Source organism: Paramisgurnus dabryanus, chromosome 2 (assembly GCF_030506205.2).
Source record: "Paramisgurnus dabryanus chromosome 2, PD_genome_1.1, whole genome shotgun sequence".
In the NCBI taxonomy this organism is placed as follows: domain Eukaryota; kingdom Metazoa; phylum Chordata; class Actinopteri; order Cypriniformes; family Cobitidae; genus Paramisgurnus; species Paramisgurnus dabryanus.
In genome coordinates this window covers 16853708-16878710 of record NC_133338.1, presented here as the reverse complement: position 1 = coordinate 16878710, position 25003 = coordinate 16853708, and the positions used below count along the sequence as shown (strand labels likewise).

The window sequence follows — 25003 nt, the reverse complement described above, 5'->3', positions numbered from 1 at the left end:
GGCCCCTGTTGTTTATGTCAAGTAAACGGTGATAAACAGTTTTTGCAATGCGACCATTTTATTTATGTCCCCACCAATGCCAGAATCAAACCTACGCCCTTGGTAAAAATATGCACATAGTTTGTTATTCAGACGCTGGGTGCGCTGCATTATATAAATACAGTAATACTGCCAATCACTGTGTATAATGATAATGATTAGACGCTTAACGTTAGTCATTTCGTGGAAGATAATGCCAGTTAATATATAGAATTCATATGTCACGTTTAATTACTATTTTAATGTCTTACAACAGAAACAGGACATGTATGTATATAAGAATGACATTATTTATCCCTTAGTTGCATTAAAGTACAGTATATGACAGTTCAGACTAGTAGCAAAAGCGCAAATATTAACCTGGCTTTGAGAGCAAATGTGACGTAATGACGTCACAGATATGCAAATTAGTACATCAAGAATCGATTCTGAATCAAATCGGGACAGTAAGAATCGATTCTGAATCGATTCATGAGGGTCCATGCGATTCCCACCTCTACTGAGTATTATTTGATACTAAATCCGATGGAATATTAATATTTCTCAAATACGTTTGTGCACAAAACTGCAAATGGATTTTATATTCTGAGCGCCTATGAATCAACGCAAGCTCCTGGAGAACGTGCAGTTTCACAATATACAGGTAGGAATGATATGACATTCAGACATCTTTTAAACCCTTTCTTTTATTTTAGTGAGATATGGCATGACAAGTTTAATTGAGTGAGGGTTGAAGGTCTTGTCTGTTTTGCATTTTCAACAGACTTTGGATACTTATTGTGTTCTATCAGATGAAGAACTTAAATGTCTGACCAAGTTTGTTGTGGCGAATGCAGGGCTCTCAGGTTTTATTTCTCTCAGGCCCCACCAAATTCTCAAGTTTTTGCTAGCAGTTCAATGTTATCTATTTTTCATAACTGACCAGCACAAATATAAATTATAACAATTGGTAAGTCTGATAAAAGACAGACAAATTTATACAAATTAAATAACTTGCTCTGCATATTAATAAAAACAAATGTATCTAAATTAAAATGAAATCTGTATTATATACAGTAGGATTGCAGCACTTGCCATCAGCGTGTATTTTAAGCTGTGTTTAAGAGAGAGATAAGGTTACATGTTTAGTACTACATGGCAATAATAATGAAATGCATCTCTGGTCCTTTCATTAATTTCAGGTTAAGTTTCAGGTAAGCTAAAGCTTCTGATTGCAAAGCAGTTCGAGAGTTTTTTAATAAATCACGCGCCGCGCATCCACGTGATTGACATCTGAGGAGCGCGAGAAAAACTCGAGACAGCTAAACTCAACAGATAACTTCCCTACCCCTCTTCCATTAATTGTATATAGCAGGAAAAGTTATCAGTCTCTTAGAAATACAAGGTGTGAGTGTGTAAACTGACTGAAATGCGTGTATCTCACAGTGAATGCATGAGACTTGAGAGCCCTGCGAATGTACTGTTGTTTCTCCGCGATTAACTTGTCCTTTACAGACATTGCAGCTTGCAATCTTAATGTCCTGCGCACAGATTTCGAAATGCTTTTACACAAAAGACATGTTTGTGAATGATAAAAATGTAGTCTGTGCACGCGGGTGCACTTCCAGAAAAATCGGCCGAAAAAATACAAAAACGGCCAGTTGCCGATCGCACAAAAACCGGCCGGTTCCGATCTCTGGCCGGTCAACCGGTGCATCCCTAAAAGGAAACGCACTGAAACGATTTTTGTGAACTAGAAAAAAGATCCTGCCGTTTCTCAGAAGTTCAAAGCAGACAAAGGCTCAAATATTATGCGAGTCATCGTTCTCACACAAGAATGCAATTTAAACAAGTAACAGTTAATCGCCCATCACTCACAGCCCAGCACCTGCACCACTGTATGCGTATCGCGCTGACAAACATACACCTGATTTTACTGCTCTGACGAAATCTAAAAGTATAATTTCTCTTATTAGAAGCTAGCCTAATGTTTGCCAGTTATTAAGATGGCGGTTGTAGTTTAAATAGAGGTAGTGAAATAATTAGCTTTGACAAAAAACAGCATAAAACAATGTTATGTTCCATATTATAAACTTTTGGTTATGTGTGCTTAAGTGAGTAAATAAGTTAAATTCTCAATGAGTGTGATATGGCTCTTATTAACCCTTTTAAATGTAGAATAAAGCTTACTTGGGTATCTTACAATGCACTTATGTTGTTATGCAGTTTAAAAATACAAAATACGAACATGTCTGGATGTAGATAAAGCCTACTTGGTCATATTACAATGCACAAGTTTTGTTGTATGCAGTTTGAAAAAACATGTTTGTAGAAAAAGTCTATTGTACAATGCACTGATTTTGGTGTTATGCAGTTTCAAAATACAACATGAGTATGTTTAAATGTATATGTAGTCATCATCACTGATATAGTGAAGCAGTTATCAACAGGAGTCCACAGAAACGTGTAAGTGTATTTGATTTTAGACTTGTGAAGTTTTAGCGCAGTGTCGTTGCTAAGAAACGCTGTCTTGTTTACCTTTGTCTCACGTGCTGCAATCCGCGTTTGTTCTCGCGTGTCCTCGCGTGCTTTAGTGTATTACAGTAAAAACAGTAGTAGTTACGGCCATTAACTTGTTGTTGATTGTTTTCGGGCGTGGCCAACGCCAGGAGAGTATTTAAACAGCAGTAAACAGTTCAGTCTTCAGGTGAAGCAGTTATCAACAGGAGTCCACAGAAACGTGTAAGTGTATTTGATTTTAGACTTGTGAAGTTTTAGCGCAGTGTCGTTGCTAAGAAACGCTGTCTTGTTTACCTTTGTCTCACGTGCTGCAATCCGCGTTTGTTCTCGCATGTCCTCGCGAGCTTTAGTGTATTACAGTAAAAACAGTAGTAGTTTCGGCCATTAACTTGTTGTTGATTGTTTTCGGGCGTGGCCTGCTGAGTTTCAGGCCACATTTGAAGCACTTATAAAACCAGTCAGTCCACCGTGGCAGCGGTCGCGTGCAGCCCTCCTCACGTGAAGACCGAAGAGTGTAAAGACCATCGACTCTACCTGCGCGACTCCACCGAGCAGGGACACCGACTGGGCACTTAAGTATTGCACTTTTTGTACTAACTTTTTCTATTTATCTATATAGCACTCTTTTTCCTCTCTTGTACACTTCCTATTCTTATAATTTTACTATGTGCTTTCAAATCTCTACTGTCATTACAACTCGTAAATCTGTTGTATCACGTCGCCGTGGGAGAAATATTAATAACCTCCGCACTCTCCCACCTTCCACTATTGCCTCACTCTCTCTTCCCATTGGCTTATGGAACTGCCAATCTGCTGTCAACAAAGCAGATTTCATAACTGCCATTGCCTCACATTCTGGCCTTTCTGTTTTAGCACTTACTGAGACATGGATTAAACCAGAGGACACGGCCACTCCGGCTTCCCTCTCCAACAACTACACTTTCTCACACAGTCCTCGCACAACAGGAAGGGGTGGAGGAACTGGTCTGCTCATCCCAAAGGACTGGAAATTCCAACAGCAAACCCCCTCATGTGACAGCAACTCTTTCGAATCGCATATTGTTACTATCATCCACCCTACTAAAATGCATTTTTTAGTTATCTATCGCCCCCCAGGTCAACTTGGACACTTCTTGGAGGAGTTAGACGTACTTCTGTCTTCATTCCCTGAGGATGGTACTCCTTTAGTAGTACTTGGTGACTTCAATATCCACCTGGAGAAACCACAGGCAGCTGACTTCAACACCCTGACTGCGTCGTTTGACCTCAAGCGAGTCCCTACTTCACCAACACACAGGTCTGGCAATCTTTTAGATCTTATCTACACACGCTGTTGTTCCACCTACCACACCCAGGTCACCCCACTTCACACATCTGATCACTTCCTAATTACTCTCGACCTCGACCTGACTCCCCCTGTCGCTACATACGATCCCCCATTGGTCACGTTCAGGCGCAACCTGCGCACGCTCTCTCCCTCCCGCTTATCCTCTGCGTTTGTTTCCACGCTGCCCGCTCCCAGCCAACTCTCTCTGTTAGATACTGACAATGCCACTGACACACTTTGTTCCACTCTTACATCCTGCTTAGACACATTATGCCCTCTGACATCTGGACCGACCCGGGTCACACCTCCTGCTCCTTGGCTAACTGAGGTTCTCCGTGAGCATCGCTCCACACTCAGGGCTACAGAGAGGAAGTGGCGCAGATCGAATGATCCTTCTGATCTCTGCCTCTATCAGTCTCTTCTTGCCTCCTTCTCCAAGGACGTCTCCTCTGCAAAGACCTTATACTACCATTCAAAGATTCACCAAAACAACTCACCTGACTCTCACACTCTCTTCAAGACCTTCTCTACCCTTCTTTGTCCCCCTGCCCCTCCACCTTCATCCGACCTAACGGCTGATGATTTTGCTTCCTTCTTTGTGAAGAAAACGAAAACTATTAGCAGTCAGTTCTCCGAGCCGCCGCTTCTTGTGCATTCTCAAATCCCTGAGACATGCTCCCTTCCCTTCTTCTCTCTCCTATCCGAAGCAGATGTTTCCAAGGTCTTGGCTTCTAATCATCCGACTACCTTCCCGCTAGATCCCATACCCACCCATCTCCTCCAGGCCATCTCTCCGTCTGTTATCCCTGCTCTCACTCACATTATCAATTCATCCCTTTCCACTGGCACCTTCCCTGTAGCATTTAAAGAGGCCCGGATAACCCCGTTGCTGAAGAAACCCACTCTCAATCCTGCTATGCTAGAGAACTACAGACCCGTTTCTCTTCTTCCCTTCATTTCCAAGACTCTTGAACGCATTGTGTTCAACCAGCTGTCCACTTTCTTCACACGAAATAACCTCCTGGATAGCAATCAGTCTGGATTCAAAAGTGGTCACTCCACTGAGACTGCGCTGCTCTCAGTCATTGAGGCCCTAAGGCAGGCAAGGGCAGCCTCCAAATCATCTGTGCTGATCTTACTGGATCTATCTGCAGCTTTTGACACGGTCAATCACCGCATCCTCCTGTCGACTCTCATGTCTATGGGTGTCACTGACACAGCGCTTCTATGGTTCAAGTCGTACCTCTCTGATAGGTCATTTCGGGTATCCTGGAGAGGTGACGTCTCCGAACCCCAACGTCTTGATACCGGGGTCCCTCAAGGCTCTGTGCTTGGACCGCTGCTCTTTTCGATATACATGACATCCCTGGGCTCTGTCATTCGGAAACATGGCTTTTCCTACCACTGCTATGCAGACGACACTCAACTCCACTTGTCGTTCCACCCTGATGATCCTACGGTTTCTGCCCGCATCTCGGCATGCCTGAGGGACATCTCGCTCTGGATGAAGGATCACCATCTCCAGCTTAACCTTGCGAAGACAGAACTGCTTGTCATATCATCTGAACCAAAGATTCAGCACAACTTTTCCATTCAGCTAGGTTCCTCGACCATCACGCCTTCCAAGACGGCCAAAAACCTGGGAGTGGTCATTGATGATCGGCTTAGCTTCACGGAGCATGTTGCCAGCACCGCTCGCTCTTGTAGATTCATCCTCTACAATATTAGGAAAATTAGACCTTTCCTAGATGAGCATGCTACGCAGGTCCTGGTCCAAGCTCTTGTCCTGTCCAGGCTGGACTACTGCAATGCGCTACTGGCAGGACTTCCAGCCTGCACGACCAAACCCCTACAGATGATTCAGAACGCAGCGGCAAGAGTGGTCTTCAATGAGCCAAAGAGGGCGCACGTCACTCCTCTCTTTGTCAAGTTAAATGACTAAATGTAAATGTAAATATATCTCTGGCCCCCATGACAAACTAATTGAATAGCCCTGTCAAAGACGCTCAACACACAATCATATTCATAAATAGTAAAGAAATCCACGTGCGGGAGTACTCGCTTTTCACTCGTCAACAACACAGTGCTTGTAAACAATGGCGTTGCGTGTGTATGGAATAGCACAGACTTAAAATATCCTGTAAAGCAACCTTACTGAAGGATAAGTTGAAGGACACATGATGAATTACTGTGTCTATACTGCACGGCATGTAGAGAATGATATGCCATTACGTGTCCTCGTTTGTAACCAATGACCGTTTCTGAATCTGAAGTGTGCATTCTGCTGAGGTCGCATATGCAGGCTGAACTGCACAAGCCATAAGCATATTACATGATAGCAAATATATAAATGAAGATAAATGACTTACTTCAGGAATATTATCCTCCACCAGTCGATCTTTCATTGTTCTTGTGGGGTAATGTTAAAGATGAACGTTTCATTACTTTTTCTCATTGTCCAGACAAAAATGAAGATATTCCTCATGTGTGTGTATAATGTTTTATCATCCAAACATGCGGTAAAGTCTTTAAATCTGATACAACTTTATGCTTTGTTTGTCACTGTTGAACTGTTCACCTAGTCATTACGGCCTGTGGGCTGACCTCATTACGAACAAACTTGTCAAAAGCACTATTCGGACGGGAAATACCATTCCGGAGTTGAACAAGTTTGAACGGAGTTTCTTACCTTATAACATTACTGATGTTACAGTGGCCAGTCTTAACAGTGTTTAATATTCAGCTCGTCTTGATTTAATTATTTTATTTCGCTGAATGGGATAAAACATTCTTATGAAAAGGAGGAGAGGTACCGTCCTTCTCCTGTTACCTGTTTATCTGTAATGAGATGAGATCCCCAGACCTCCGCGCCATTGAAGTGAATGAGCAGAGACATCCGGTAACACTTTATTTTACGACCCGCAAAGTACCGCGTAATTAAACCGAATTTACAGAGTACCTATATACTTGTAGTTATAAGGGAACAATATTTTAAGTTTGGGGTAATAAGGGGGTAAGAATATATGGAAAATTATTCTCTAAGTATTTCATAACTACAGGGTACCTATTGTAATATTACGTGGTATGTATGACTTACGTCTATGGTTAATATGGTCTATGTGTAATATGTTTTTTTTTCATATTTGCTACTTACCTGATGAAGTGTTTTGTATAGCCTACAGTTGATGTCTACAAGCCACGTCGGCAAATAAAATATAACACAAAATAAAAATAATAGCATCTTGTACCTCTTTGATCTGTATATGTATACAGGAGTTACCAGGTAACTCTTATATTTGCGGGCTGTAAATTGAAGTGGGGCTTATTCCCCGATTGTTCTGTGTATGTACCAGAAAACTCACATATTTGCGGGCTATAAACTAAAGTGGTGCTTTGTTCACCTCTTGTTATAAATGTTATAGGGTAAATACCATAAACATACAGAATATTGTTATTTTTATTTTAAAACAACTTATTTCAAAACATCTTTAAAACACTATAATTAAGCCAACACTTAATGTTTATTATCACATAACTTTTATTTAAAATAAAAAGTCATGACAATTTTTCATTGTTTTGGCGGCTTGGCTTCCTCTTGGTGTTCTTGTCCACTCGGATGATGAGTTGATGTCGTCTCACAAATGCTGTTCTGCATTACATATAAAAAACATAAATGAAAGCCTTCAGTAAATGTTTCTTCACTGTGCCTTGACAGAAACAGAGTTTTCTGAGCCAGTTACGTTAATAACTTCAGGCTTACTTATGTGCTAGCTAACCTGCTACCGTTAGCTAGCAACTTTCTTGAAAAAACATTGTTTGAAATGCGTGAGTCATGTATAACAAAACCAGTCACCTTATCCAGCATGCAGATCCTGCTAACATCACTCGCAGCCGTACTCCACAGTGTAGAACGTTTTTAAAACCTCTTAAAGAAATTTCACCTCAGGATCGCGTTCCAGCAAACCTCCTGCAGACGGCCGCGCGCAGTAGCCTACGCATGTAGTCGTCTTTTGCTTTAGCGGGAGCTGATATCTGCTGTTGTTTCATTCTGGTTTGCCATTGCATAAATTATATTTGGCTAAAATACTTGTGTTTACAGTAAATAAATTGCAAAGCACCACTTCAAATATGTCCACAAATGTAGAAGTTTCCTGGTAAATAGGGAATAAGTTGCTATTTTTATTGTACTTACCTTAAAAAAAAGATAACCACATTAAATCAGCTGGACTTTTGTTATTAAAAGCAAGTAATATAGGCTACTAAAATAAAAGTGATATGCTGTTATATTTATTTGCCGATGTGGCTCGTAGACATTGACTGTATACAACATTCAGTAGTCAATATGAAAAATTCACAATAAAAAATAAATAAAACATAATTTCCCCAAAGACTTGACTAAGTCATACATACCACGTAATATTACAATAGGTACCCTGTTGTTATAAAATACTTAGAGTATAAATAATTTATAATTCTTCATATTCTTACCCCCTTATTACCCCAAACTTAAAATATTATTCCCTTATACCTACAGGTTACCTACCCTGTTGTTTCAAATAGGTACGCTGTAAATTCGGTTTAATTATGCGGTACTTTGCGGGTCATAAAATAAAGTGTTACCAGACATCCATATGCATAACTCATGCCTCCTGCAATCAATGGATACACAATCTACGATCCAGTCTCTCCATTCTCCATGTATGTATATATATATATATATATATATATATATATATATATATATATATATATATATATATATATATATATATATATGTATATGTATATGTATGTATATATGTGTGTATATATATATATATATATATATATATATATATATATATATATATATATATTAGGGGTGACCCCGAATAGTCGAAGATTCGACTACCAATCTCACAGTCGAATCGTCGCAGATGTGTTATGAAATGAGGATCATTCAATTTTGGCTGTATATGGATGCACACATTATCTGATTTCACATATAACAGCTTTCTCACAATATATTAATATACTGCATATTATGATAATGCTGCAAATAATATGTGAAGTAGCAGCTTTCAATAAATATTTTTAAAATGCGTTAATAAATCCAACAACCCCTGTGACCGGGCTACACTTCCATAAGAGGTTTCTATGTTAATAAACCATTGCCTCTTTGTTTCTATATTTAAAAGACAAAGCTGGCAAATTATATTATGCCTTTCCTTCTTTTAATAATTTCTATATTTTATTTTATTTAGAAATCACTTTGGGTTATCTGATTTAACTATTTGGCTTGTGTTTTTTTTCCGTGCACTTGAGGCATTTTGCACATATTAGTTCTGCACTTTGTTACTTCTGACCTTATTTTTTTTTTAAATTGTATTTATTATAAACGTAAATTCTGATCTAATTTAAGTATGTAAATTTTGGATAGCTTTTCGTTGTATCGATGTTGCGCTATTGCGTGCTGGCCATGCTTGCGCATGTAATTTAGCTGAACGGGCTAGGTGCTCTGCGTCTCATATTTAGGAGTTCATCAAACGAAACATTAAAAACGGACGTTTTTCGACAAGTATAAGTTTTTAAAATGTATTTAAAACAGACGGGTTATCTTGTCAAAAGTTAAACTACAAAACAGGTAAGCTGTTTTTTTTATTTCATTTCGGTGATGAAACGGAAACTAGTAACTAGAAACTCCCAACCCAGGTACACAAACATAGATGATTCGACTATCGGTCGACTATGGAAAGATTAGACAATTCTGATTCGAATATGTAAATCCTTCCTCGAGGACACCCCTAATATATATATATATTTACTATATGTATGTGTGTGTGTGTATATATATATATATATATATATATATATATATATATATATATATATATATGTATGTATATGTATATGTGTGTATATATATATATATATATATATATATATATATATGTATATGTGTATATATATATATATATATGTATATATATATATATATATATATGTATATATAGTAAACCATGTCATGGTTTTACTACAGAGAAATTTACATCCCTGTTGAACATTCCTACAAGGCTCATTATGTGGCTTATTATGCAACTCTTTTGTTTCCTGAGCTGTCAATCACTAATTACTCAGGAGCTTTTCTGCCTCCACACATACAGTCTTTTTCAAGCAAAATAGTCTTAGAAATTGTAAATCAATATATTGTTTAATGTGAATGAGCAGGCCGAATGATTTTCACATCTTTTTGAAGAACAAACTCTGGACTACTAGATAAAATTTTAGTCTTAAGTGTGTCAAAATTCTAAGAATTTTCTAAGAATCTTATTTCTAGACTTAAGAGTAAATTTGATTTAGGTCTCAGCTCCTAAATTTGAGAGCTGGGCCCGTATGTATGAAACTTCTCAGAAATGCTCTTAAGAATAGTGTTAAGCTATGACCCCAGCAAGCAATTTGGGCTAAAACCAGGCTAAATTTGGGCTGTCAGTGAAAATCTATTAGACGTCTACCATAGCCCAAGAATAGACAATACGTATAAGTTTAAAACAAATGAAAGCAAACACCTTGAACACCTGTTGACTTTGCCTACATGTTGGAATATCATACATCTTCAAGTTATTTTGTGGGTTACTCATAGCCAGTCTATATCGGGTCTAGTTAGCCGTCATTTCAACGTCTTGGTTTTTGCTTGCAGGGACTTAAGTGTCAAAAAATTCTTAGTAAGGAGTAGGACCAGTTTGAGAATAAGAGAATAAGAGAGAATAAAGAGGCTGAAAGCAACTTTCAGTAAAGTGTAAGACTCATTCTTAAGTGCTTGCAAACTGAGGAATACAATGATTTTAATCTAAAATGGCCGCCCTTAATTTATTTTACACGATTTTGCACCATCTTGATTAAATTTTTAACATGTTAATGAAATAGACAAACGTAAATTAAGATGATGAATCACATCATTTTGATTTCACTGACAAGCTGTTTATAAGAAAATACTAAAGTTTGCAAACACTTAGATAAAAAATACTTTGATGATCAAGCCTGAACAAGATGATCAAGTTAAGATGGATTTCTCTACTTAAAGGAATTCTTCATCCAATTTAAATTTGAATATATTATTAAATTGGGTCACCTATGTAGTAGAAGTGTGAAGTTATTTTAGAAATTGGTGCCTTCTAGGACGAGAAAAGCCAGAAAATTTGGTTTTTGGCTCATGTGGATGAAAAAACACCAAATCCCAGAATGCATAGCTTCCCTGCTCTACGAGGCCACTCCCTAGTCACGCCTACCGATTCGAGAGGGCAGGAGGGAGGGAGATTCAACTAGGCTAAATACAACTTTTACAGACACTTCTGCGACGATTTAGTTGATATATTATTATAAATACTAACTTTCCACATCAAAATGGTGATAAGTTGCATTGTATAGTGATGTTCAACCATAATCGGGAAAGAACAAGCAGTAAGTTTTCATCATTTGCCGCGGTGTAAACAATGGCTGCGGGCTATCAACCACCCAAAGTTTCCTGAAGACACCGATGCGGTAAAATTGAAAAACCTGAGGGTTCAAGCTGGAAGATATCGAACCCAATGCACTCGGAATGAAGCCAAACACGCTAAAGGACACTGCAATTCCGTCCATATTTACCTTCCCTGACACGACGAACAGCCGGGGCCATCTGGAATCAAACACATTCGTCTACGTTTGAGGTAAGACTTTTGCTGATACTCATTTCTGATCACACAGTAGCCTTTACATAATGATACAGTTGTTAGCAGTAAAGTTAGCAAAATAACGTTAGATAGACAATGACATATAAGTTGGCTGTTGTTGGAAACTTTTTTAGCGAAGACCAGGAGACTTGGATTTCCTCGAGCAGTAGTCTTTATTGCAGAAAGCGTTCTTGGAATCAGAGCATAGAGCTCGGGGAGCTGCAGTAATGAAGTCTGATTTTGGGTATACATGCATTACATTTAAAGCCATTCGAAGGGGGCAGTCCCTTCAGATGGAAACAATGCCTTTAGATTACAATATAAACATAAAAAGAAAGGTTACAGTCAGGCAAAAAACGACAGCTGTAAACGCATTCCTGATCATCCCCCTTTGATCAGATAACCATTACGGCAGGATGGGGTCTGTGTAAACGCATCCCAGATCATCCCCCTTTGAGTAGATAACAAATGGTCAATATGCCCTATGAAAACAAAGGCATGCATTCCAGCTAATAGCTTCCATTACCTTGCTGTTTCTTTCATATTTAGGTGAACAGATACATAGGATAATAATTAATAAAACAAAAACAGTGACTTCAAATTATATTTCAACACTGTTCTCAAAATAAAATAACTGTTAGCTACCAAGCTACTTCTAGAATTACGTTACCACGCAAGCCTGTTGCTGTAAAGTTATTCGATGGTTGAGATAACTGCGGATACATTTGCGAGATGTACATTATTAATTAAATAATATTTATGCTTGCTACACGTAAATACAATATTCATATTCAGACTTTATTGATAAGGTGGTGTTGATAAATTCAAAAACTACATGCAAAGTCAAACTTCTGCTGTTATTTAAGCAAAAGTATTGTTCTGCATTTACTCACAGGTTTCCGGAAGAAGATGCCGAAGAAGGGGAAAAAAGAACAATGAAATCCTCCTTGCATGGACCAGGTCAGTGTTGGTTTGTAATGTGGGAGACTACATTGGTTTGCAAGGTTCAAAGTTACTAATTGTATTATCTTTCATAGGTCTGTCATAAATCATATGTGGTTTTCCTGTGCAACCAGTAAGGGGGACGTCGAGGTAAGACATTTGATTCTAATTTGTTTCTTTTTTAGGAAAAACTATTTTCTACACTTGTTGATAATAATCATATTTTCATGCAGGTGCTGAAATGCCGGTGGAAGTCCATTCTACACCATATATTAAACATAATATTATATTACTACTCTTATAATCTTAGTTCCTGCACTACAATGGTACCACACTGTCCATAGCTGTACATATCTTATCTATATGGTTCTTGCTGAATATAAATATTTATTGTGTTTTTCTTATTTATAATATATTCTGTTTATACACTACATAAATTAATATTATTTATACTACTATTAGGTTACTGTTACTACATCGCACATATCTGTTCATACATGCTTCATATTACAAATCCATATTTATTCTGCTCTTACAAGGTAACAGCTAATAAACTGCACACATTTATATTTTATTTATATTACTCTAAATCACCTTCTGTAAACAAACAGTATACTACTGTCTATACTGCACTATATTTTTTGCAGTTCTGGTTGGACAAAAATTACACTTGTTTTTTTTTGTACTTGTACTCTGCATAATAACAGTAAAGTTGAATCTAATCTTATTTCCTACTCTTTACAGGAGAAGCATGGTTCAACCAAGTGTTCTGCAAGCGATCCAAGGAGGCTGCTACGACTTCTTTCAAAAGTCGCTTCTGAGACTGACACTTTCTAACATTAATAATCACCTCTTCCCTGAGTCTTATTGCTGTGTCTAATCAGATTCTGCCACCACTCTTTATATTTATATTATTATATACTGTGTGTATATACACACATATAATTTTTTTTTTTTGCTTTGTTTTTATTTTGTGCAGGACTCTTTTAGATGTAAATTATGTCCTTGTTTATTTTAATGTGTGCTTTTCACTGGTGGCAAAATATTTTTTCTTTGTGAATTAAAAAATACATTTCTTCATCTAACCCTGTCTTTTGTACACCAAAGTTATACATTATAGACTTGTGGAGGCGGAATGATTACTGTTACTGTGATTTAGCTTTCATTACTTACTTTACAAAATCATTTGGGTTAAAAATAAAGCCAAATATTATGCGTGTTACACAATTTAGAATTAAACTTTAAAAAGGAAATGCAAGAATGCTTTCCTCAAATTGCAGTCACTGTTTCTCTAGGCAAACACTCAAATGTAGCAACAATAAGGACTATAAAACGAACCACAACCAATGTGAGTTTTAACTTTTTATTAAAAAACAAACAATTCACACTCATAGCTCATCCACAGCTTCATCCGTTTTTTTATAGCCACTATATTGTCCGTGAGGAGCTGGATATCTACGTCTGGGCCAGTATGTATAAAGTCGCCCAGAGTAAAATTTTAGTCTTAAAGGGGCAATCAGTAGGATCTACCCCCATCTAGTGGTGGAATTGTATTTTGCATTCAAACGAACAGTGCTTACTAGCTCCTCCCCTTTCCAAATGCGTGTTGCAACTACGGTAGCCGTTATGTAATCGCTGATCTCCTTGTCCATTGCAGCTGGTTCACGTGTTCTGAATGAAAACGCGTTGGTAGGCAATTGCTTTTTGTCCCTTTCTGCTATTGTAGTTTATCAATACGGCGGAACGATATGGAAGCCTCCTTGGACTTACCCGTTCAATGTAAGTAAAGAAAAGAAATTCTAAGCTTTCAAAGAAAAGTCAGATCACTGGCAGAGCTCATTTGACACCAACGAGGACATTTTTATGAATAAAGACATTGATTTTGATTAATAAAACACTTAAAATCCTACTTATTGCCCCTTTAAGTCTGTCAAAATTCTAAGAATGACGTCATTTTACTCTTATTCCTAGACTTAAGAATAAGTTTGATTTATAAGCCTCCTAAGTGTTAAGACTAGGTCTCAGCTCCTAAATTATTTAAGAGAGCTGGAGAGGTCTCTTAACCTAGTTAAGAGTAACAAGAGGGCAGCAGAGAGGCAGAGATACATGCAATGTATTTCTATAGCACTTTTGACAAATTTCTTGTTGCAGAGCAGAAAATGTACAATAAATACATGTTAGTAGTATATAGACAGTAGACAGGAATGAATATAACATGAAATATAAAGAGTATGGGTTTTTTTATACAATGTATATTATATTACACAATATAATTTACAGTATAAGATGTATATTAGTGAAACTTATTCAAGTGCTTGCACAGTACCAAGATTTTTTTATGGGATTATCAAGAAAGCATACTTAAATGGTATATACATTTGCATAATATACACTGTAAAAAGTTAAAGTTGGATCAAATTATTGATATTGCCTAAAAATGTAATATTTTTTCAACTTAAATTTTCTCAGTTTAAGTGAAATAATTAAAGTTAAAAAGTTTAAATATTAGATTACTAATTGAAGTAAGTTTTTTTAAGTAGAGCCGCTTTTGTTTTTTTACAGTTTATGACAGGTAAATAAAAATACCATAAAATGTAAATAAAATCTACAATAGCATTATCAACCTCAAAAAATGTGAAGTATCTACAAGATTGCAGTGACACCATTACATGTAAACTGATATTAAAGAGCACCTATTATGGGATACACGTTTTTAAACATCCTTTTGTGTGTAAGTGAGCATTAGTACATGCTAACGATATTCAAAAAGTACATACCTCAAAGAAAACGATGACGCGAGTTATCGTCTCTAACGTTCGAGGACTACAAAAAACACTCGGATTGTAGGCAACAGTTTACTTCCTGGGATTAGTGACGTAGATAAGACCAACATTATCATAGTTCAGCCCTCTCTGCTTTGCTTGGGTACGCCCTCAAAGACGGGGGTGGGGTGGGGAGCGAGCGCCGAGTCAGAAGAGAGCTAAAATGGCGGAGGTTGTGAGTCCCTGCTTTGACTCTGTTTGCAAACTCTTGTTTCATTGTTTAAGCGATTAAATCTCTCGAGTAGACGCTGTCTCTTTAGATGCGAGGGCAAAATAGCACTTTATGGACTTCCACAGAGGACATCATGTTTAATACGGTTCCGGAAAAATCCAGTCAGAAGTTGTTCACGGAGTTTTCACAATAACTGCTTCTCATGAACCGAAGCTGGACGTCTCCTCCTGAAAGTTGGATTAACGTTACTGTGCACTTCTGGATCACAGGCTGTAAGTATTCACGTTTATTATTTGCCTTTTACTGTACATTACGTAACCGGTAACCGGAGATTAACATAATGTGCGTGTAGAGCTAAGCTTGCAAGCTAATTGTCTTGTGTTGTAATACTGTATTTCATAAACAACGTACCATATTTACACACGTGTATGTTGAATTATGCAGGCTTTCGTTTTTTTTATCAATGTTGGTTTAGACATGTTTACAAACTTGCTAAGTTGCTAAGATAAATACAAATACAAATGCCAGCTAAACTGTTACCGGTAAAATTTGTTCTCACGATCAAACTCAAGAAACTCTAAGTACAGATGATTTGTTTAAAGTTATATGTATTTTACTGTTGTATTTACTTGAAGCTTTCTTAGATTTTGAAACGAAGTAAACACGTAATGTGTGTTGCTAATGTTGGGCCATGTAATATGTAATACATTTACGTTTTAATGAATAGTCTAACGATTTATAGTCGTTGTACTCTATTGTTATAATATTTCTTTTTGACTGAATACATGTTTGTTTTATTTGTCTATATCCTAGATTCGCAGCTGTACACATCCTTCTACACTGTATGCAAACATGCAACATCATAACACACAGTACAAGGAGTCAGACTGGCATATGAGGAGCAAAGGTGTTTAACACATATTATGTATTTACCTAGTTAAACCACTACCAGTCTTAAATGTATAACTGATGATGACAAAGTTTTTTTTCTCTGCATAATAATAGGAACCCAGGCAGTAGCATCGTTTCACAATGTTTCCATCATCATCATCAGTGGATGCCTTTGCCGTCCGTAGCCTGAGATTTCAGATTTGCAGCAAAAAAAAATTGATTTTCTCATTTATTGGAATGCTGTGCAGGTATTTAAGTATTTTAGTAACTGTGTTAAATAAAGTAGTATTTACTTTTACAATAAATTAATTGCTTGTTTATATTTTACAGGTCTTTGTACCTTGCAGCCATCCATTACAATGTCACCAAGCCGTAACAAAAGCAGGAGAGGAAAAGTACAAGGCTATGTTCCCAAAACACACAAGTGACATATCGTAAGCAGTAATGTTTTATTTCAAATACATTCATAATTAAAAACTTAATGTATGAAGCAGGGAAATAAATGATCAAAACAAAAGATTTATTGACTGCAATATTTCTACAGTTATTTGGATGATGTGATCAGGCTTGTGTTTGATGAGGTATTTGAAGATAAGCTGAAGGAAACCCCGATTCCAATGGACCTGGCATCACAGTTTGAGAGACCTTCAAAGGAGGACGTGATTGCATGCCATCTTCAGTGCAGGGGTCGTCGAAAGCCAAAATTGTGACCGATCTGATCAGGAAGCTCCAAGCGTATCTGGAGAACAACACACGACAGATGATAACCTTATAGTGTCGTCTTAAATAGCACCAGCTGACAAAGCTTTGCTGTGCCATTTATCTGAATAGATAGCTGTAAGAAATGAATTGAACAATTTTTGAAACAAGAGCACAATATGGTTACTAAAGTATGTTTATTTGTATATTGTTTAACATTTAAATATATATTTGTAATAAATAAAAAAAACTTTTGACTGATTATTATATTTTCTTTAAAGTTGCATCTTTTGTTCTTTTGGGTACTTTGTTACTATAATGATACTTTAGTGTTATTGGTTTAAAAATGTAATAAAACTTACTCTAGTCCTGCACCTCAAAGGCTTATAGTCGGTACAATAAATGTTCTGTGTGTAGGGATTTAGACAATTTGTGCAAAACCTGGATGATGAATCACGCAGGTAAGAGGCCCTGGAACATGTTGCATTCTCCTTAAAACCTAATAAGTAAAAACATAGCACTTATAAGTAAGCAGTTTTTCATAATAAACTTTACCATAGTGAAATAATGTAGAACATTCATTTCAATTAATACTTTCTTTGTGCTACATTTGGTGTTTCCATATAGTTTGCACAGTAATATAGTATGTAAGCGGTCTTTTATAATAAAGTTTACTATAGTAAAATAATGTTAATAAGTGAAATAGTTTTATAATCATTTCAAATAAAACCTTCTATGTGCTACATTTGGTGTTTCCATATAGTTTGAACAGTAATATAGTATGTAAGCGGTCTTTTATAATAAAGTTTACTATAGTAAAATAATGTTAATAAGTGAAATAGTTTTATAATCATTTCAAATAAAACCTTCTATGTGCTACATTTGGTGTTTCCATATAGTTTGCAAAGTAATGTAGTACGTTATAATTACCTTTTGGATGTCTTTTTCGTCTTCGTTTAGCATTCTGGCAGAGCTAAGGACACCTAAAAAAGTTAAATCCAATCGCGTTCATTGACTGAGATCGTTTACATCGTAACGGCCTTCTGAACTCTCTGGATCGAGCTTGAAGTGGTAAGGCAGTACAGACACCATCATTTATAGAGAAATATAGCGCTTGTTTACGTTGCCTGTGACTCTCAGTCAGAACTGGAAAATCCACGCGTAGTCAGGGGCGTAACCTTTCAAACACACGCCGAACCCAGTTGACCAATAACAGTTGAGTAGTCATCTGACCAATCCGAATACACTAGACATTTTGGGAGGCGGAGACAGGAACTAAACCGAGCGTTTTCCAGACTGGCAGAAATCGGTGAGGTATGTAAGCAATTTATAAGACTCACAGTGCATTAGTTCAAGTTTTAATAACATGTATGTACTATGGGATATTACAATAACGTGATAACGTGCTAATTTATTAGCATAATTGGTGCTCTTTAATAGAGTATAAAACCCTGACCCAAAACATAATGTTAGCAATGTTAGCAAGCCAAAGGTGAAGGTGACAAAGATGGCAAGAATTACAATGGTGTTTAAGGGGAGAAATCATCTTTATCAGGCTTGATCATCAAAGTATTTTTTATCTAAGTGTTTGCAAACTTTGTATTTTCTTGTAAACAGCTTGTGAGTGAAATCAAATGATGTGATTCATTAACATGTTAAAAACTTAATCAAGATGTTGCAAAATTGTGTAAAATAAATGCATGTACTTATTTGTAATATTGTTAAACATTTCTTGAAGCAAATTTAAATTAATATATTTAAATACTAATATAATTGTAATGTCTTCATGATTCATGAATGTATGGTGTCAGATGCTGCTGTGAATGTACTGTTGCCGGCTTTCTATTGGCTGATTCAGAGGTTAAGGGCGGCCATTTTAGGTTGAAATCATTGTAGTCCTCAGTTTGCAGCACTTAAGATAGCACTTAAGAATGAGTCTTACACTTTACTCAAAGTTGCTTTCAGCTTCTTTATAAATGTCTTTTATTCTCAGACTGGTCCTACTCCTTACTAAGAATTTTTTGACACTTAAGTCATAGCTTAAGACTATTCTTAAGAGCATTTCTGAGATGTTTTATACATACGGGCCCTGATGTCCTGAACAACGCAGGCAAAACAAGTCGATGTCCTTTCCCCAGTCTTTCCCCTTGCAAAACCCATTCCATGAAATGACGATAGGATGTGTATCGATATTGTCTAAAAACAGTAAGCACGATGTTAGCAATGCAAGCTATTTTCACATACAATAGGCTAACATAGGTGTAAATATAACAACCATAGCTCAGCTGACAGACGTGAAAAACAAAATACTCACTTTATACCTCCGTTTCTCCTTGCCAGCCTTGTCTGGCGTTTCCAATTCCAATTTCGGAATCCTGAAATAAGTTTCCAGGACTCGCCGTCCATGTGTGGATCAAAGCTTCTGTGGTATGTTACACATACTGGCGGTGCCGTTTCCACAGCAGATTCAGGCATTTAAAGAAGAAAATGGCATTGCTGAAATTCGCGACAGCAATATGACTCTCTTTCGATGTCCATAGGCGCACAGCGAGAGCACGTACACGACCAGACCGCTCCAGCTCGAGTCTGACTGGGCTCTTTCTCCTGACCTCCAGGCAAGTCTCGCACCACCTCGGCTACAGCAGCCGCTAGGCAGCCTCTTGTTCCTCTTCATACGTAACTGTTCCTGGTTGTATTGCAGCTCGTACAGGTAACCACGACAATCAGATTCGAGCAATGGGTCATCAAAATCCCCTTCTGCCATCCGTTTTCAAAACTACACTCTGCCGTTGTGGTTTGTTTACTCGCCTTTCTCCAAAAAGCATGATCAGGCTAGCTCTCGTTTTGATTCGGGCTTTTCCGAATGGACTCTTTGTTGTAAAGTGCGTGATCTCCGCCTCTCTGCTGCCCTCTTGTTACTCTTAACCATGTTAAGAGCCCTCTCCAGCTCTTTAGTCTAAGAATAAGAGTAAAAATACGTCATTCTTAAAATTTTGACACACCTAAGACTAAAATTTTACTCTGAGCGGCGTTATACATACGGGCCCTGGAGGGGCTTCTCGAAATGTTTAACAATACAAATAAGTACATGCATTTATTTTACACAATTTTGCAATATTTTGATAAGTTTCAACATGTTAATGAAATATTCAAACGTAATGCTATTTAAAAAATTAAGATGATGAATCACAATGTTAACACTATCATTTATTTACTATAAATAACACATTCTTTGTTGTAAAGTGCATGATCTCCGCCTCTCTGCTGCCCTCTTTCTACTCTTAAAGGAACATGCCCACATTTTGGGAATTTAGCTTATTCACCGTATCCTCCAGAGTTAGATAAGTCCATACATACCTTTCTTATCTTAGTGCGTGTTGTAACTCTGTCTGACGCAGCCCCAGCAAGCTTAGCTTAGCACAAAGACTGGAAGTGTATGGCTCCAGCTAGGAGGCTCCTACTTATTAGGAGCAGTTTGCTAGCTGGAGCCATTTACTTCCAGTCTAAAAACCCCTTAGACCCCAGAGGGTTAATAACAAAGTTTAAACCATTTGGTTTTAGAAGAATTTGATGGGAAATGTTTGAGATTAAATTGTTTGCAGACTTTTGATATCTCAGTGCTGATATCTTAGCAGATTAGATATTGGGATCTCTTTTGAAACCCTATTCAATTGTTACAGAGAGTACTGACGCATTCACCAGCTGTAAATTCCATTTCCAGGTTGCTACATTTGAATAAATAAAAAAATTGTCAAAAGAATTTACAATTTTGTTAACTGGTTTAGGTTAACTAGTGCCTCAGTAAAATGTTTCATGGTTTCCACCATAATTACTGCTTATTTTTGCAGTTAAACCTGGGAATAGCAGGTTCGTCATACATGTCAAACTTATTAAGCAGATTTGATAAACATGGTAGATAAGAAGAAAATAAATTTAAGCAAGTTTTTTGTCTTTTCTTAGCTCTGTTAAAAAGATCAATTTTTTTTACTTTTCTATGGGTCAGTTTCACTCATCCTTTGGACCAAGCCCTAAGTGGCCATGCTGCTGTAGTTTCGGGAGCTGAGATTTTCATTTCGGGAGGCTTTAACTGCAAATACCAATGCCTGGTGTCCATGTTTCACTACCATCCAGTGAGGGGAATTAACTATCTTGCTGAGATGACCCACGACCGAGCCCAGCACTGCATGGAGATCTTAAAAAAACATTTCTATGTAGTTGGTGGATTGTGCAACCTACGTGAATTCTATACAGACCAAATGGCCTGCGAGATGTATGAGCCCATCCAAGATATCTGGACAGTGTTCACCCCCCTTCCCATCCCCCATGTTGGATCAGCCTCTGCTGTTTTGGAGGAGAAGCTGTATATTTTAGGTGGTTATTGCCAGGAGGATTACAGCGAGGCCAGGCTTGCTCACTGCTATGATCCTGTCACTCAGAAATGGCAGAGCATGGGCAAGATGCCAGGCCCTGTCACAGACACTCGGGGGTGCCTTCTTGATCTGCCAGCTCATATTAGAAAATAAGAATTTAAAAAGATATATTTGCCATTTTAGTATAAATCATTTATTTATATGTTGTGTAGATGGTTCTCCCTCTCTCTCTCTCTCTCTCTCTCTCTCTCTCTCTCTCTCTCTCTCCCTCTCTCTCCATTTCTTTCTCTCAGACATCGAGGCAAATTGTTGTGCCATTGCCATAGTCAAATCGGATATGGACTGACAGTTTGAACAAGGTATTAGTTAGCTGTTGATCTTTAGTTTGTGAACCTGTAGTGTGTTTGTGTTGGTACACTCTGTTCGAATTTGATTATGAGTCGTGTAGGGAGATGGGTGCCAGTTTATTTGGGTTTTTACCCTTTTTTTTACTGTTTGTTTAAGTCCAGTAGAGAATTAAGATAATGTCTTCAATTTTTTTTTCCTTTGTTTGGGAATTTATATTTGCTAAAATCCTTTAGTAAGAGACTGTTTTGTTTGTTATTTTGGCCTGGCCCTCTCCAGACAATTTGGCTATTTAATGTAATTATTTGTTTATTCATTTAGCTTAACCTTTGCCTTATTTATCTTTAATAAATCTTCGAAGCTTACTTTTGGGTACTCTGTCCCTCTTAAATGATGCTAGTCCTGATGTTGTCTAACCCTTACTGAAATATCAGGTGTTTGTTTCGTTAGAGCTGGGATAGAAGATATTGTTTCTTCACCCCCAAACCCCTAGAATAGAGAAAGGAATGTAACAATTGGGGCCTTGTCCTCAACCACCAAAAGGTAATCAAAGAGGGGTTATATTCCAAATTGGTAAAGGGATTTTACAAAATTTCTGCTCAAATCTCTGCAGAGCCACTCACATAGTTTTACAATAAATAACATCATATTGGTCCCAATCTTTAACCCAGACAACACACATACATCTGGCCGACGTTGTCCCGACTTTCAAAGTTCCATCGGCAAGATGTCGCTCAGGGAGCATCTGCTAATTGGGAAGATGTTGTCTAGATCAGTGTTTCTCAACCCTGGTCCTCAAGGACCCCCTTCCAGAAAGTTTTAGATGTCTCCCAATTTGAAACACCTGAACTCATCAGCCTCCTCCCAGAATGTCTCCCTAACAAGCTAATAATTTAAATCAGGTGTGTTAATTAAGGAGACATCTAAAACATTCTGGAAGGGGGTCCTTGAGGACCAGGGTTGAGAAACACTGGTCTAGATGTCGGCATCTTGTCGCAAACGCCCTCGGGCCGATGTTTAAACGATGCAATTTTAGCCGCTCTGCGTGGGCTTTATTGGATCTTTATTTATTAATTTAAACCTTTATTCATTCACACTTATTCAGAATAATGTGCTTATGTGCAACAATAACTAAAAACAAGTACACCACTCTCAATAACCATTGTGAATTTATTCATTTTACAAATATCACACATAAACAACTTGGATATATCAGTAACAGAACATTTAGATGTCACACATTCTGAAACTATTATACACTGCTATACTACTACTGTGTAAATGTTTTGAAACACTTAACTAAAATATTTCTTATACTTTTCAAAATAATTTACTCTTAAGGTATATCATTTAATTACGTTTGTGGACAACATATTACTGCATTTCAATTGAAAACTAAAATTTAATTTTAAACTTTTTTTTCAAATTACTTTGACAAAATGATAAAATAAAAAATTAATTCAAGCCCATAATACATGGAAATTTCTTTAAAAATATCTCAGGCTGAGATCTCAAAAAATAACTGAAAAAACGCAAGGGTATATATTTCAAATTCTAGGCAAAGGGTGGCTGCATTTGTAATGCTAAAATATAACAGTTTGGATTTCGGACGTTTTAGTCGCAAGATAATTCACATATGTTGTACAAATGAGACATGGACTGTGAAAACCTAGCAAAGTATTTCCTTGTGACTTACTGTTTTCTACATAAAATCATCCTACACAATACAGAAAACATTCTCTGAAAATATAATCTTGACATATTCAATATTGACTGAGTAAGGTCATGCCAAAGACTGAACTCAATGTTAAAGGAACAGTATGTAGGATTGTGGCCAAAACTGGTATTGCAATCACAAAACGTGAGGCTAAAACTGGTACTGCAATCACACATCTGGTGGCCAATATACAAAACGACAACATAAACATCAGTTGAGGGCTGCAACTCCACTTTTTAAATGATAATATCCTGGCTAGACCACTGTTGTCAGTGATATAAGTATTTGAAATGAAAATGATTTTTTAATGTCTAGTGACATTTCAGGGCCATTTAATGATTAATTGATATAAATTTCTTACATACTGTTCCTTTAAATCAGTGAATTCAAACATTAGATGTTAAGACAGTAGCCTGGATTTCATATTTCGCTGAACAGATCGTGCATCGTAGCTCCGTCGAGTTCATCATCTAAAAGCTTTTTTTACCATCTTATTCCTATTTATATAATATAACTTATTAGTTTTACATAGGAATACTTTACCGTGACGATTATTGAGCAGTACTACCACGTGAAACTATTTATCACTAATAAACACCCAGTGTTAGCATATAGCCCGCTAGCATCCACACGGTGGAGGCTGAAGCTAGCATTTTCCGATCTAATGGCGGATTCATCTGATATATGCTTTTCTGACCTATCCTCACCTGAGCGGGAAGCTGTGGAGGAGTTGTTTCCCGGTTTTAGCAGATCCAAGGCGAGGTACAGCGCCCACTTCACCCTGCCTTCCGACGTCCACAAGCGAGCAACAAACATGCATTCCACGCGATGCAGCTTCACGGACCGTGAACGACATGAAAGCGATCGGGAAGCTGTGGAGGAACCGCTGCCCGGCCTTCGCAGATTCAGCAAGCCAAACATCACCCTGGCCCCAGACGTTCGCAGGCGACCGAGGCGTGTCACAACCGAACACCCCACGCGATGCAGCTCCGGGGACCGCGTTCGGGTAAACAAAGACGCCATCGCCCAGCATGAAAGCGGTAAGACTCCGCTTGTTATTGTAACATGTACTACTTGCCACATGTATAGTTTAGCTTCTGCTGTTAGCATAGAGGGGTTTACATGCACTAAGTGTATTGAAGTATTAAGGTTAACTGAGAAGGTTGCTGAACTAGAATCGCGCATCCGAACGCTAGTTGAGGATAGCAAAACCGCTAATGTTACTGTCGCAAATAATCTATCGAGCGAAAAGACTAATGGCTCGGTTCCGACATCAGATGCTAATATAAATATTACAAATACTGTATCGAGCGCACATAGTGTTTATCAAAATACACATGGCTCGGTTCCGTCATCAGAGTCAAGTCGGCGGTCAAACTGGGTGACTGTTAGGCGGCATAGTCATATAAGGCGTCCTTCTAAGAACCATAACGTAACGACAATTTCTAACAGATTCGATCCCCTAAGGAGTATACCAGCTGAAACACCTTTT

At 37.6% G+C, this 25003-nt stretch overlaps 1 protein-coding gene and 2 long non-coding RNA genes across 3 annotated transcripts in view; all 3 read left to right on the top strand.

Annotated features, from left to right (window-relative positions):
* The window catches only part of LOC135783646 (kelch-like protein 33), a 173296-nt gene extending 151143 nt beyond the window's left edge, over positions 1-22153 (top strand). The window contains exon 4 of the mRNA XM_065294410.2: positions 21083-22153. Within this exon, the coding sequence (XP_065150482.1) occupies positions 21083-21602 (520 nt within the window). The 3' untranslated portion in view covers positions 21603-22153. The remainder of the gene's footprint in view (positions 1-21082) is intronic.
* LOC135783651 (uncharacterized) lies at positions 9924-13575 on the top strand. Its single transcript, XR_010545728.2, has 4 exons — positions 9924-12513; positions 12591-12645; positions 12729-12742; positions 13240-13575. It is a non-coding gene; the product is annotated as an uncharacterized lncRNA (long non-coding RNA).
* On the top strand, positions 15276-17054 carry LOC135783649 (uncharacterized). The gene is made up of 5 exons (XR_010545726.2): positions 15276-15761; positions 16303-16396; positions 16495-16628; positions 16711-16814; positions 16925-17054. It is a non-coding gene; the product is annotated as an uncharacterized lncRNA (long non-coding RNA).
* Positions 22154-25003: the final 2850 nt, after the last annotated feature.